Source organism: Prorops nasuta, unplaced genomic scaffold, assembly GCF_024137725.1.
Source record: "Prorops nasuta isolate Cenicafe-Biocafe unplaced genomic scaffold, Cenicafe_Pnas_1.2 PNAS00019, whole genome shotgun sequence".
Taxonomy (NCBI): Eukaryota; Metazoa; Arthropoda; class Insecta; order Hymenoptera; family Bethylidae; genus Prorops; species Prorops nasuta.
In genome coordinates, this window is record NW_027116816.1 from 4,782,611 (window position 1) to 4,799,732 (window position 17,122).

At 36.2% G+C, this 17,122-nt stretch overlaps 1 protein-coding gene across 2 annotated transcripts in view; it reads right to left on the minus strand.

Moving 5' to 3' along the window:
• The window catches only part of emp (epithelial membrane protein), a 32,516-nt gene that overhangs the window by 7,892 nt on the left and 7,502 nt on the right, over nucleotides 1–17,122 (minus strand). For both annotated transcript variants that reach the window (XM_066738875.1, XM_066738874.1), the window contains 2 exons: nucleotides 3,109–3,446; nucleotides 511–1,008 (listed from right to left, as the gene is read on the minus strand). In XM_066738875.1, the coding sequence (XP_066594972.1) occupies nucleotides 511–1,008; nucleotides 3,109–3,446 (836 nt within the window). The remainder of the gene's footprint in view (nucleotides 1–510; nucleotides 1,009–3,108; nucleotides 3,447–17,122) is intronic.

Here is a 17,122-nt window from a genome sequence, read left to right on the forward strand (position 1 = left end):
GATTGCGTAATTGCTGTAAAATCCCAGTCTATGGATATGGAGCCTGTTATCTTGACCTCACTAATTAGAATAATAAAAACAAATTTCACGCCAGTTAATTAGATACCTGGAACAGGAAAATTATGCCCTTTCCATGATTAGTGCTAATGGTAAGGTGAGTGGATTACCAAGCATTATATACGAAACGTCTATTGCGAAAGTCAAAGGAACAAAGAATCTTGAGATGAATCTTAACGAAGTAGATAAAATACAGACAATGTTCGTTACGTGCACCATCAACTAGATAAAACTACGCGATGTTCGTAATCAAATCAATGTATATCCTCCTGTAGATCCTACAAACGACCAAATTTGGCTTGAGAACTCTTTGCAAAATAACATTTATATTATTCAGACAGACTTGTCTCGTTTTAGCAGAAAATATATTATCATCATAGCTAATCTGTGGAGATTAGTGAGTTCGTAATTGTACTTAGAATTACTTTTAAAAAATTAGGATATTGAGCTTACCTGGAAGACGAGAGGCAAAGTTCTGCAGAGATCCTTGTCGAAGATTTTCAGAACGGTTTCTTTGTTGATGTGGGGTGGGAAGATGCTACCATCACCACCCATGACACTGTCACATTCGGGTGTGGTCCAGTGACCCAGGCCTTTCTTTCCATTCCATTTATCCAGCATTCCATACTTGGTAATGTCACCAGCTCCTGTGAATATGGTGTACCAATCGGGCATCGTGCTATTCTTTCCATAGAGGAGACCAAACTGATCATAAGGAAGCTTCTGCTCCTTAGGAACTACATCCTTGGCTAATTTTAGCAAAGGATCCTCGTAACCCCAGAGCAGCTGCTCGATCGACACTTCGACGAATGGTTTAATCTTCAAGATGTCCATGATGGAAGCCATCGCCAGTCGTAAAAATCTTGCTGCGTGCTTCGATTGACTCGTTGCTGATAACATCGGCACGTTAGGAACTACCACCAGATCATCCACGGAACCAGACGATAATTCCTTTAAAAGAATCAATCTCGTATCAATATAACTCTCTTGATTTCCATGCTATCTTATAAATATGTTTATAATATGTGCATTGTACATATACGTAAATGCACATACTATATCTCGATCCAGTGTTTGAAAAGTGGAGTGCACAGGTGAGTCGTTCGAAAGGAGGCTTTAAAATTGCTTGCATAATGAATGTCAACCGTAGGAACTAATGATACAGAATTCAAGATTGACCCGACATATTTTGCTGTTTGACAGATCAAATGAAAATAGTTGTTTACGCTGTTCGCGACTTGCACGTCATATGTCAGATCCAGGACAAAGCAGACATCAGAGAGTGACTGTATCCTTAGTTGATTTGCGGAAATGACCAAAGTGGCTATTATTGTTCTAGATGTGCAATCAAATACGTAACATCGAATAAATATAAACTCAAATATCTTGCGGAAAAGTGAGATTGGATTAGGTAACTAGGTTCTTTCTTTGCAGAGAATTACGTCGCAGAGGAAAATCGTATGAGAATCAATCGAAACAAGATTTTTTCATTTGGAATATTGTTATAATTATAACTACAATTCCAGATCCCAGTTGAGACTGACACGTCGAGAGAAACGTCAGGATCACCGGGTTAACTATATTCTCGACCTTTACTTTTAATAGTCCTTCCTTTTTTTCAAACTACGATAAACTTAAAGACTACGCTATTAATTTTTGCATGATTGAATAATGTATCGAGTCGTGACTAGCTCGTAATAAATTATTTTCATTGATTCTAATGCTCTTTTTCGATTAAACTATTTTTTCATGGAACAAATGACTACTGTACCATTCATAGTTTAACTCTTCTTAATTAGCAGCTATTATTTTTTTTTCTAAACCAGTTCGTAATAATACATATTATTACCAATATTGATAAATGAAAAGTCTAGCGAGATTTAGACCACGCGTGTAGGTGAAAAAAGTTAACACGTGTAAGAAAATTGTATCTCACAAAAAGACAGCATCTCAATGCTCCAATAAATTTATATCTTTCCACGTGGAGAATTCTTCCTGATTCGATCACTAGTCCATTAGTTACTTTGCGACCTTTGGGCCTGAACTTTTATGATATGCCATATAATAATCAAGTAGAATATATTAACAGTCGCATAATGCGAATTAGACGGAAAGCGTCTAGCCGACAATAAATTTTTTCTCGCGAAAGAAATCAATGAAACTCGAGGATATCCACAAGCTAACGAATCCAAAAATAACGAAATGACAATTCAAAAATTTTTTCACATTCTCTACATTCGATGCGAATAAGGAAATTAAATTTTAACGACGAATTGCAAATGCTTAATAAGAGTTTTTCTTGTAGAAAGTCAAGGATATTAAACTGTTATGGATAATAATAGCATATTTTCTTGACAGAAAAAGTAATTGATTATTAAGAACCGTGAGCACAAGCCATATTTAATTTAATAACGATTGCTACCAAAGCCAGCAGATATTGCATAAATGTTCATTGTGCTTATGGAAAATGCAAAAATATGATTATTCTTGTCGATATACACGTAACATCCCGTGGGGAAAAATTGAAATCGATATGAATGCACAATGATCGAATAGCAAACAGATATAATCTTCTTAATGTAACAACGTGAGAATACAACTGGTACGTTGAGTAGCGTGCTAAGTAATCAAATATATAGAAAAAGGAGGCACGTCAAATAGGAATGACAGTATAGGTGAAGGTTTCTCATTAATATTTAATCTGGTGGACTTTCGGCTCTTGACTTGTAATACTTCTCAGGTCACATTACATAATACCAGAATTCGAGGTCTTCCAAAATTTAGCATTTGCTGATCTCAGTCTAAAAGAAAACTTCCACAACTCGCTCGTCTGAACATACAATTTAACATTTTCTTAATTACTATGAACTCGACTAATTTAATTATGCGACGGTAAAAAGAAACAGTTGAAGAATAAACTATATAGTTCTGGCATTGAATATTGCAAGAGGATTCTGACAATAAACGACAGTTAGTAATAAAAAATGAAGGCTAGAAATTGACCAATGTCGAAAACCTGAAATAGCTCGGTTTAACGATGCTTGATCTTACCGGAGTAAAGACAAACTCCTTCTTGACCCTGTAGCTAACAGTGTCATTGTCATTAAACTTTACATCAGCTTTGGACCAGCGTTGCGTGTAAACGTAAGGACCAAGCTCTTGCAGAGCTGGCTTCTCGCCATTGTTTAGGAATTCGTCGGCATTCGTAACGTTGTAGATGTAGATGTGCATTCTCGGTACCACCGGTGGTTCCCTCCACCATTTGTAAGTGCGTCCACCGTCCCTCAAAGCAACTTCTTTATCTACGATAAGGTTGATGAGTTGCGGGAACATGGCTGCCAAAATAGCAGCGAAGATGATCAGCAAAACTCCGGCCGCTACTGCTGCCCCTGTAACAACAACAACGCAACGTTAACAATTAATTATTATCAGTCGATATAAGCTTATCGAACAAACGATCATCAATCGCAAGCTACTCTTCCACATCATTTGTATACTTATCAACTGGAATTCTCATTCCTCCTATGCGCTCTTCAATTAACTTTTTTTGCACTTGGAGCTTGCGGAATGAATAATTGAGCAATCAAATTTACATGGGTAATGTTTATAGCTGTAGACTCGAGATATCGTTAGAAGAATATTATTAATTATTACTTTATACGGTAGTCTATTAAAAATAATTACAATAACAAGACGCAAATTTTGTCCGCAGTGTTATCCAATCTCAATTGGTCCGTGACGAGCGGAATTTAAGCGCAAACACCGAATCGAGTGGTGGTGGAGAGGACGAGAGAAAGGACAGGAAAGAAAAATCTCTACATAATATAGTAACACGAAGCGTGGAGTGGCTGATTGACCTTAAATAAAGCCCTGGCCCTCAGCCTCGATTCTTCGTTCGTAATTGATGAAGGATTATTTCTAAGTGAGTTTACGAGACGCGGAAGAACGTTAAAGCTTGATTAATCCTCTAGGTCATCGGACCTTCGTGCTCATTCGAGTTCCTCTAATCGACGAGGCAAAAGGCAATTACCATTCATGAAATGAAATAATCACGTTTGAAGTTCTTTTTAAAAGCAAGTGGGAGTTCGATATCAAAAGGAATATATTCGTGAAATCTCGGAGAAAAAAAAACACTGAAGATAATTAATCCCAGGTCGTTGTTCCCTCCAGCGAAGAGACAAAGTGACATAACGATCGTGACAGGGTACAGCGAAGAGGTCACGCGTGTAACATCACTGAAGTTTTAAGGTCAGTCCGAATTGCCCGGAGCTGCGAGTTAATCAAGGCGACACCAATGGAGTCTGGTGTGTGCCGCGGCTTTGGGCGAACCGGTCGTTTTCCCGAACAAGTTGCAATGCCAAGGTCGTTCACACGTGTTGGAGATACCAGTATGCGGCTTCCATTAGCATAATCTTCCAATTCCCGAGAAGTTTTGAATTCAACGATTTTCATCGATTCCTGCAACAACCGAGTGGAAAAAGGACATCGACGGGATGCGCGGTGAGCAAGGACATCCGGACAAGCTCGACTTGGACTTGGATTGGACGGATTTCTCGAAGGATTAATCTCTATAAAAATGCCGCTTCGATAATCAACCTTGCTCAACCATATTCCCCGATGCAGCGGCAAAACTCGCGTCTCCTTTCACCAGAAAATACCCTCGGAGCCTCGATTACGAGGATATCCCCATTTCGTTGCAATGCGGTATATCTTTTCTTCTCTTTTTCTCCGCAGTATAATTAACATCTGCCCCAAGCTGCCTCTACTACCAAGGTCGAAGTTGACCGACTGGTTTTCGTCGCTATCAACCAGCTCTTTCCTCCAAATGCATATAATATCATTTTCTTCGGTTACAACTATCGGCGTTGATCGAACATCTTGATTTTCCATTAATTAATCATTAATTAGCGAGCTTACGTTGCGCAGATTGGGGAAAATTGATCGTGAGATATGGAGGTCATTGTATAAAAATAGAAAAGTTTGGCCTTAAATTTATTTTTAAGGTAAACGAATGAGAATGAAAACAGTGGCAATGGCTGTATTGATAAATATCAAGGAAAACTGTATCGTATCCGGCGGCGGTGTTAAGTAAATGTTTCTTTATGCAGCCTTAAACCACCACGCACATCTCGAATAAATTCACATAATCTTAATTATGAGGAGGCAAGGATAACTGGTTTCACTTATTTTTCTTCTCTATACCACTTTTTACCAACTATATACTCTTTTTTCAAACTGACTAAATTGAGTGACATTTTTTATTAGTAATTTGCAGCACCATTGAGTTTTGCTTGATCGATACAACAAATTGTTTCTTTCGGAAAATACACCAGTGAAAACGAGCTGCGAGAACGTTTTATGTACTACTTACTGCACACGATTCTTATTGGCGATGGATAACTATACGTATTATCGTTTCCGCGTTTACTACTTGTAATCAAGCCGCGCGTAATGCATGTATGACGCTTTTTGCCGGAATTTCGATTGATTAAAAGAAAATAGACTCGAGCAATTATTGCTAAAGAAGTTTTTGAACGAATTCGCTGACACTGTGAACGGATTATGCAAGGAAATGCAAAGGGTTTGCAATTCAAACTAATTTTTATGACTTCGTCAATCAGCCGTGTGTAATTTTTCATGCAATTATGTTACTATACATGGGCACGTTATAAGAGAGAAATTATTGTGCAAACAAGAAGTCTAAAATTACCAACAATCATTAAGTAGTTTGTACAAATCATACTGAAATTGTTTAAGCGTACTACTAAAAATTTCACAACATTTCATTCAGGCATTTTGGCGCTTCCTGTTTGCTTTCGCTATGACGTCAAAAGTACTTGAAGTCATCGGATGACCCGATCGAAGAACTCAAGCATCACGCCCCCGAAAGACAGCATGCAAACGGAAGAGAAGTAAATTCTTATTTTCGATAAAAAGGCTTTCTTCCTACGGAAGGAAGTCTATCTCACCTTCTTTTCTTTCTCACCATTCTTACGAGACAAAGGCAAGAAACGTTGAAAATTATAGGTAACGATTTGTAGAAAGTCAAAAAGAGAGCAAAATACAATGAGTCGACGGAGAACTGACAAATTATATTGTTCAATTTTAAAGTGAAAAATTAATAGATAGTTTTTAATTATAAGGTCAGGATTGGGTCAGGATTACACCTGAATTTATTCTTTGATATTTTAATACAAGATTACAAAATATTAAAACAATTTCTTTAGTTTTAATAGCGAAAACGAGACTGAACACACTTTTACAATTACGGACAGATACAGATATATAAATAGACACAGATAAATTGATAAAACGAGAGAGAAAGGAAGCACGAACCGAGAGTATTCTCGCAATTCATAAACGCATAAGAAAGTTTTCGTTTCTACAAAGGTGTAGGTAAACTGGTGGAAACAATTTTTCCGGGGGGACCTGTATTTATTTCACGCTCTCATAGGGCCTGTGGTTTTTCATGCCGGAAACAAATTAGCAGCAGTGTGTTAGTAGAAATCTCGCCTAACGATCCACCGATGACCAGACGTAAAAGTAGGAAGAGCCATCGATTACGCTAAGGTAATAAAGCGTGCTCCAAGTAATTATAAGGTCTCGGCTTCGAGCACGAGTTACGTGAATTCGATTCTATGAGTCTCAACTATAGCCAGACTTCTCGCATTTATAATTGGCGGAAATTCCATTTCACCTCCCCATTCGATCAATTCACCGGAAGAATGAAATCTTACACACCGCTATTTCCGATCCAACCATTCAACTTTTGGCCCTCCCCCCCCCCCCCCCCCCAATTCCTCGCAATTTATCTGAGAAAATCAAAATTTTAATTCATCGAGATAACGCGAATCTGAAAATTATACTTTGATAAAAAGATACACAAGACTCGCAAAGAACTTTCATTTCACTATCCTCGTGGAATTTTCATTTACTTACTTATAATTGCATCTACTCATTAGCGTTAAACGTTAAATTTCAGAATTCCAGCGTCTACTTTTTATTTGTCGTTATTTTATTCCGCGCCATTGCGGTATACTTTGCTCACGCAATTCTCATCACCGCGTGTTTAACCGTAAAAACTAGTATATGATAAATAAAGTGGGACAAAATACATATCGTATACGTACAACGTGTATTTATGTACCGTCCATTGAAAATGCAATAATAAAATATGACTTAAAGAATAATTATAATTGTTACAATGTGTAATTAAACTTTGACATTTAGGTAATTACAAGAAACAATTGAACGTGCTAGTGTATATATACAGGTAAAGGAAATTGCCTACTGAATTGATAACAGTGACTAAACGATGTATATACCATTTTCTCGTTATAAAAAATGATATATTAGTGATACGACGAGATAAACAAAAAAATTGTATCGCATTGAGTGAAGTATGAGTATATAGATACTGAAAAGTAAAGAGGGAGGAGTTCGGATACCATCGGAAATGTTCGGTAGCAAAGTAAAGACCTGATTGAAACTCGAGACGAGTAAATCAAGAATACCATGGGATGAGTGAGAAAGAAAGAGTTTGCTTAGTTTAAGTAAGGTCTTGGTATTTACTCGGATTTCTACTGTATAAAGCAAACACATTTTCTTTTAAATAAATTAAAATTTTTAAACCACGAGTATACCGAGTATAAACACTAATATTTCTTATACGTATAATTTTAATTTTTAACATAAACGAAGCAAAATATATACGAGTTACAACAGTTGGTAGTATTAAATGTAGATAGAATTTTTCATAAAATCCAAGCACATTTTCAACGTTCAATAACGTCATATTCTTAAATATGTGCATTATGAAAGAGATTATTAATTGACTGGAAAATATTTATCCAACTAAGAAAACATTTCTCGTTGTAAGCTATATAGGTTAGACAAAATTTCGCGTACTTGACCTCCATTCTCCATGCTCTGCTAGCTTCTTCTTGACTTTTCAAATGGCATCGCACGTTCGCGCATATCTATGTGCGCTTCGTAGCCAAACACGAATCTCTCCGTTCAACTTGTGTAATATTTGTCAAGGCGGCATTGCAACACGTTTACTGTTACAGCTGCGCCACAATTTTGCCAGCCATGTGTAACTGTTTTTCTTTCACTTCTCTTGTTTACATAAAATGTTAATACTGATATTAATTACGCATCACAGCCATTGATCCAAAATCAGTTTAAATGAACCAAAATTTTATTAATTTCTTTAAATAGGTGAAAGAAAGCCATGGACTGAACCACTTTCAGGTTTATTTTATTCTGAAATTGGCGTATTAAAAATTGCAAGATCTATGCGGATCTTAGTGAGGGTATGCAGACACACTGGATAATAGTTTTTAATCGCGATGCATTTCTGACTTTCCATGTGGTAAGACTACTTGAGTTTTCTGTCACGTAGCTCAGGACTCTACCAGCCTTTCGATAAGACGACTAGAATATGTATATTTCATGAAAGAAACTATACTAACTATTATACTATAGGAATAGTGCAATTTTATACACGCATAGAGAATTTGATTTAGTTCAACTATATATAATAAGGATTATGACGAAAATTTTCATTTCCACGGTGCATGAGTAGAAGTTATCTAAAAGCGTTGATTAGATTTTTTCTCCAAGATAATTTAGCGCGGATATCAATACGTTAAAGATCATTCCAAAAGAGCGGAAAACCAACGAGCAAAGTTAATTACTTCTTGACAGAAGCAACCTCGCGAAGTTCCATATAGCATATATATAGAACATAATAACTCGCATAATGCTTCTCAATCATAACCACGTTTTTTTTTTACATACAGTCAATACACCAAACTGAAATAAAACAATATATTACCACGGATGAACGAGTCTTTGCTGTAAAGTTTTATTTAGGAAAAATTAAAAATATAAAAAAGTGTAGCAAAAAGTAATGTTGGCACTTAGGAAAATACTGTAAAAAATAGAATTACGATTGGCAACTTTGTAGTCTTCGTTAAACTGTTCAAAATACGCTCTCGTGGTTGTCTGTAATTACCATTTCCTTGTATCCTGCTTTCTACGCAAATACCATACAAGCTTAGATTATCCTAAGTGGATGAGAAACAACAAAAATCTACCACAACGAGCACGTAACTTTTTCTTCTAATTCAGGAAATACTATACCGGCAGAATGTTAAGTGTTAAGGGTGTCGTCTTGGTATGCATTAACACGCCAGTCTTGTGTTTTTAAAGTTGGCTGCGTTCTTTATAAACATTTTACTACCTTACCACTTTAAAGAGGCTGCATTTATTATTAAAATTATTCCTTTATTTACATTACAAACGAGATTTCACTAATCTCTATATTCTTAATATTCATGAATAAGTGTTTCTCTTTTTCAATTTTACAAACTTTAAGACTCAAATAGTTTGATCTTGACTTTTGTTTAAATTAGTAAGTTAGCAATCACATATTTTAGTCAAACAATCCCTAATGGTTTTTCAAAACTATTTTATTTGGATAGTCAGACCACGTGTGGTAAAAGATTATCGTATTACGTACAATAAACATTAGTGTACATCTTCAACGAGTTCGCGAAGCATGAAGCATGCAGAATTATTGTTGCTTAAAGCAATTTAACCAGGCGAAAACACGATTGTCTTTTTTTTTTAAGGAAACGGCAATGATCTTCAAACGCACGAGTTTTGCCTTAGAAAAACGATTAGAACACCGTTGCATTACCATTATTGTTTCGTAAAGCTTCTTTCTTAAGAACGGAGCTCACATTGATTATTATTTACCGATACACGGAAACCTTTCAATTAAATTCATGCGTTTGTACTTGTTAATCATTAACTAATTAATTATATTTTTTTCTTTTTTCGTACAATATTAACAAATTACATATTGCTTCAACAATAGTTTGAAACTATCGATCAATGAAATACTAATAGAGAAGACTCTTCGTGCATCCGAATATTGTAATAATGTTGGTATTGTAAAAGTTTTTTGGTAATTTATTGGTCAATCTATCAAATACAATTCCATCATTGATCACGAAAGGGAATAATAAATTGCAAACGGAAAGGATGTGTCGCAAAAGTTTTCAAGGATCCCATGCCAAAATTAGCGCGCAAGGAATGTGATGAATGAAAATGATATACTGTAACTAAATAGTTATTTCCTAAATAAATGGTAAAGCTATCGTGATTGAAACATTATACGCTATATAATAAACATTGTTGATTAAATAAAATTAGCTAATAAGGTTAACGAATCAACTAATATTTAGCTTTAATTAAAATGTAGGAGATTGAAAAATTTGCCAAAGTTATGAATTATACTTTCCGAGCAAAGGAAAAAATACTTCGACTCGATCCCTTTAACAAAAATGAATGGAAAAATGTACAAGACGTTTGGCTCAGGGATACGTAAGACTCTGTTCTTTCGTTCTTGCTTTACAGCTCATTGAACCACAGGCGATTTCAGGTTTTTCTCTTAACTTACTTTTTATCTGCAAGATTGAGCCGCTGTTACTCTCCAAGCTAAGCAGTGTTTCTCCCTATAGTTTTTTTTACAGTGTTTGGTACGCTGTGCATAACAGGCACCAAAATGCTACTAATTACTTAATCATTGACAGCAATTAATGCCGCAAACAGTTTAAACAATTATCATAAATATTTACCGCGTATTTTTCACACGAACCGAAGGATTAGAATTATTCGGAGAAAAATATCGTTTTACAAAGCGCAGTGAAATAACTTTCATCACGCGTATGCATTTATTGCATGCCATTACAAAAATACTTGAATATTTTGCACGCTTTGCGAAACACAGCTTCAACTCTTGCGAAATCTTTCCGAAATTTGGGCCAATGTGAATTGCTATTTCTCAATATATTTCGATGACTTTATTATCAGTCCATGACGACGTACAGTCTCGTAAGGCCATAATTAACCCGAGTGTAAGATAACAACACCCCCCCCCCCCAGACATCTCGATCAAATATAACCTTATATATACTTTAACATCCCAATTATACATATAGCATGAAATTGTGTTGAAAATAATAATAAAATTTACTTCAAGCGGTCAAGAAAAGGGGGAAAACAATGTGCAGTTACGTGAATAGAAGGCCAATGGCAAGAAACGCATATGCAGTCCATGTCGAGCACGTTTAACTCGAAAGGTCAAGGATTTTTATTGTCATTTTATGCTCGATGGAAAAATTTATTTTCTTTCGTATATTCCATGAATCGCGAGGGTTTTATCATTCGCGACAGAGGCGCAAACAAAGTGCAATGTACCTTTGCAAACTTTGAGGTACGATGAACTTTCACGAGGAAAGAAACGCGAAGGGGAGAAGCAAGCACCTCCTGCAAAATTCGTCATTCGCGCTTTCGAACTTTACGACTGCTGTCGGAACGGTCGAATCGAGAAAAGAAACAAAGGCTTTGGAGTATTCAATTGACGCGGATCTATCCCAGAATTTCCATTGAATTATCGCCAATTATCACGGTGAAAGGTGTTTAAAGTGTAAACATGCGTAAAATACTGTTAATTTTGCACTAATAATTCAAAATACAGTGCAAACATCGCGCTAATTTCATTCGGCGAGCTGCGATAAAATTTAGGGGAAGCTCGGAGCAAATTTCACAATGGCAGAGTGTACATTTTCGAAGCGCGGCGCTCAAGTATTCCATGTGGCGTAATCGCGAATTAATTATGCGAGGCACAAACGGGCTCTGAGCGTCACTCGACCTTACGAATTCCTCCGGACGACATTAAGACTTCGAAATATGGAAGCGTTAAATGATCGAACGTCGAACGCTAAAATCGACCTTGATGCTAAAAAGTCGCTGGCCCCGCAAAATCGTCGTCCCCGTTGAGAACGCATAGATTCAAGGAAAAATTCTATCAGTGTCACGGTCATAGCACTCCTTTTCGAAAATGTCCTCCTCCTCTAACATATTAATCACCCTCGTCCCAGATGTCAACACCCCAAATTATTCCCCTTCGCCGAAATTTCAACCTGATTTGCAATTTTTCAGGATCTTTATATCCCAGACTAGTCCAATCCTAGGTCAGTCCTTTTTTTTCTTCATTTCTATGCTTATAATGTATTATATTGTACCATATACAGTTTTAAACTATCTCATGATGCAATAATTAAATAATAAGACAGGTTATGCATTTACACGTAATTAAAACTGGGCTTCTGTGACAGTAGTAACTCTCGACAACGACCAGTTGGATAACGTTCTAGTTATGAATTTGTCTAAATGATGTAACGTATAAGACAGGTAATATACATGTAACATACGTCCTACGTAAACTAATATTGTACACGTAACAGTGGTAAGAGCTGTAACGTATACACTCTTGAAATTCCAGTCTTTTTTCCAGCAAGAAAAGATCAGTCCATTTCCAATGGACAAAATATTTTAGAGCGAGGTTGAAACTTTCTTGAATGAAGACTACCCACGGGCGTTAAATTTAAATAAAATCTGGAAGGTATAATTAATAAGCACGCGTGAGGGATTGGCCAAGCGTCATTATCTTCCGTTTAAAGCGCCGTCAGGGTAAATACGTTAGTCATGCGTAGCATGTGCAACCGCATGCGTATATAAACGGAGTTAAGAAAGCGCTGGGCTGAGAAAACTGCTTAATGAAGCATTTCGCCAATTTATCTATTCATCGATGTGTCGCGTATGAGAACACATGGACAATCATTCATCGTGCTGATTGTCAGCGCCGATCCTGAAGAGCGGAATAGGCATTGCACCGCTCGTGAAAGCTTCGACCCGTAGTATCGATCCGCTTCGGCTGGACTAGTTTTCTCCCCTTGTGAAAACCAAATATCAATTTAGAGGCAAACGACGCAGGTTACACGGAAAAACCGATGAAAAATTCTGAAAAAGCATAATAAAAATACGGAACATGGGAAATGTTCGAAGAACAAAAAGTCTGGTCTAAAGTGTGGTTTGATGAAGAATTCTATATATACGTAATTGCGAACTGTGTATTCATTAGATCGGCTTTATAATCATATCGCGAAGTTTGCATCAGTATAGCGTTACATCTATCGCGAATGCTAGATGGAAAGGCACTTTTCAGTCGCGATGTAACGATAATATTTAATTCGCACTGCAATGTGCTCGATGCGACGAAACTTTGTATCGTAGAATGGAAAATTTTCCACAACGTTAAAAATTAAACCTGCCAATCTAGAAGAATCATCAAAAGTGAATCGCGTATTATATCGAGAAGCGTTTTAATACAGGAGAAGATCCATTCTGATCGCAATTGTATAACTTCCTGTTGAACTTTGCAACCATGCGAAAAAATTACATTCGATAAAAGCCGCACACCTACTGCAGAATGTATATATGTATTATTTATTTAAATATTTCTATGATAAGAAATGCAACTTTTGATATGAAAACTTCGAGCCTTCAGAGGCAATTTTGGCGATCACTACAGCAAATTTCTAAAGTCTATTGCAAAATAGATCTTGCACACACCTGAAAAAGAGCGTGAACGCATTCCTTCTGTCTCGTACTCCCCTTTGACTAACGAAATGCCTCGAAGACGTCGAAAGACTAAAGCCGATCGTTCTCCACGCATGACTTATCACACTTTAAGCGAATTCAATCAGCTTATTCTAAATGGCAACGTTGCAAGCACCTCTATTGCCCAACGATATAGTAAATATTTAAATAAAAAAGAGCCTTCCTTATTCGATTAAAAATAAATCAAAATAAAAAAAGACTCGCAGACGACTAAAATGACTTATTAGCTGCATGAAACTTTAAGCAGATTCTTGTATTTTTTAAGCGATATTTAAAACTTATTTAAAGGTTCGTTTGATCAAAAACGTCTATGTAATGTTTGCTAAATATCATTTAAATTATAGTGTTATTTCGAATGTAGGTCATCCTCTGGTGAATGGGAAGATTTTTTCATTGCAAAAAGGATGAATATAAGAAACTATAAATGTGTGTATGTATGCGTTTGCCAGTTTACGAACAAGAGCTCTGTGCAGCGGAAATTGAGCATTGTTGTTTCTCGTCGTAAAGAAAACGCTAAATATCGTAAAACAATTATTACTGGTATGCTCTGTTCCATATATATATAGAGACGGGCGCGAGATCTCGATACCTCGTAGATAGAATCGGTGCGTTAACCCGATGCAAAGCGTCAATGAGAGAGCCAAGCAGTTTAAACAAATCTCCATAGCCACTGTGCGTTCTAGTCGTGAGAAAAGAATCCTATATATTCTATGACTATATACACTTATTACTCCATCGTGGTTACGCAATAGTTTCGCACTTGTCGAGCGTAAGAAAATATAAAGGCGTAATTAAGAAATACAAGTTTAATAATACAAATAATGTGCCTCTAAATTCGTTATGGGACTGTCCACTGTGCAGCACACAAATTTTTATTCTATAAAAACGAACAAAGCTTCGTTATAGGTTTTCTCCAACTTTCCCTATAAGAGGATATATATATATATGTATATATATATATATAGGTTTCGCGTTTTATTATTGCCTTGCATCTGTATCGATGCGAATCGAAATCTCTCCGTAAAATGTGATTACGTTCGATCGTACGATAATCCGTGTAATAAAGAAGCGTGTACGCATTGAATCCAGGCAAACCGCTGTTCGCCGTTCCCCCTTTTTCGAATATAAAAAACAGTGCTTTCGATGTTCCCATTCTCAGCGTGATAATCTATTCTCACGCGGGTTTCCGATATTATCATCGGATTTGACAATGTGAAAAATCTTACGTGGGATTTCGTAAAGAGTTCTTTGCTCTACGCAGTCGTTCCATGGATAAACGCTGGGTGGCACTTTCTAAAATGCTTTCCGGCACTGTTAGTAAGAAAATCCTACTGCCCAAATCACGTGGAAACAAATGACGACTCGGGGTTTCTCTCCCATCTAAAATGCACATTATCGAGAATTGAAAAACTGTTCTGTGTTTCACACTCGCGCTGTGGATAAGCGATGGTGGCACTTTCTACAGTACTTTCCGATAAAATAAGAAAATCGTGCTGTCCAAATCGCGTGGAAACGAATGACGATAGTCTTTTTCCATTTAAAGTGCATTTGACGAGAAACGAAATTTTAAGAAATAAATTCATGCATCGATTCTTTTTTTGTTCGCCAATACGTCAATTAATCAGACCACGTTCTATAGAAGGTATCTGATTTTTTATGGATTACATGAATTTGAATTCAATGATCCTGGAAAGGACCCTGATTTCATATCATAAAGAAAGGCGAGTAAATGGAAGAATAATTTTTTTGTAGGGTCACTGCTATTTTGATCACGCTTGAGCAGAACTGAGCGAAGCAAAGGTAGAATTGAGTAAAATGCTTGTTTTAAGCGAGTTGTTGCAGGTATGCGGAACAATGCAGTTGCCTTGAAAGTACGCAGGTAGAAAATCGTAGTGTGCAGTCAGGTTATTCGCGGAACTTGGCGACTCTTAGCGATCTAACGAAATAATTAGTATGTATCGAAGCTTCGATCCACGTTCAACACGATTTCCACGCGCTTATGCATTACCCTCTTCACGTACCATTTGAAAACACTTTGCGTGCGATCTGCTTAGGTGCAAAAAAACCGCAGCTTTCAGGCTAAATCAACCAAAATCAAGTTTATTTAAAAAAAAAATAATGAATGAATAAAATAAGGAAACTTTGGACGGGAAAGAAATGGTAATTTCGCTACGAATATAATATTAGTGAAATTTTATCGAATTTAAAAACAATCTTCCACATTGTTACATATAGGTAGACTTTAACTGGATTGCATATGAATTTTACTTTTACTTTTACTCGTTAACTTAATACAATAGCCGGACGACTATATACCGAATGTAAAAGTATTTGGACCGTTTGGTGAAAGTCTAATTTTATATATAGCATATACTATGGAAAGACAATCTATGATAATTTTGATTTATTTCCCCATAATGATGCTTTCAATGCCATCTTATTGTTACAATAATTCATTTCCAAAACATCAGCGTTACATAAATTTATTATATAAGAAGAAAGGCTATGTGAAAAATTATATTCCAATTTATACAAGATATACAAAATTGTTCAAGATATATCCGGTACGATATAGGACAATATGGGTTTTGATTTAGAAATCTCTCGAACATGTCTCTCAATATAGAGCTTGAAATTTTAAGGTATGCAGCTAACGTGTGGTACGTATAATTTACATATAATTTCAGACAAACGTTTTTCATGCTTAAGAAAAACCTGATTTCATATGTATGAACAATATGTGGCGAAGAATGAGTGAAAGGTTGCCTAGCAAAAAAAGAAAACCGGAATGCAGGGTTACTCAAATCGAGATGAATTATATTATGCATATCCTACGAAACCAGAGTTGTCAGTTTAGATTTAGTTAAGAGATCAAGAAATCTCGATACGCCTCTCATTTTTTAAATCAAATTTACAAAAGAAAAATGGAAAAAAAATGAAAAAAATTCTCACAAGTCATTTTTTCTCGTATTTTTTCTCTTCGTTACAATTTTCATAATGGTACACGTATATATATATATATATATATATATATATATATATATATATCGTATACGTTAGCACTTTTGGCGAAATTTTAACGGCCGTTTAGAAACGATCGTGTGTGAAAATGAACGTAATGTATTTGTGTAATGCGTTATAACACGGAGTCGAAGCTCACAGCTGAGATGGCAACACGACAATTCATCGTAAGGCTAATGCTCGTTACAAAAGCGGTCATTAAGGATAAAGCTAAGACCCAGTGACATCAAGAGAAAGTATACAAAAGTACTCTCTTCTCTCCCCTCGCGGAGCTTCGAATAACGTCGTGCAACAGTGACGTGGCATCTTCTACATTACTATTTTCATTCTACACACTCCCGTAAAAATTGATACAATTTTTCGCCGGTACTTAAAACACGCTCTCGTAATAACATTTCATTGAGTCACTTTGCAATTTCTCTCCACAAATTCAATGATATTGCAAATGGTCGATTAATGACAGCTCTCGAAAATAGTAGCTCTTAAGTAACTATAATATAAGATATTG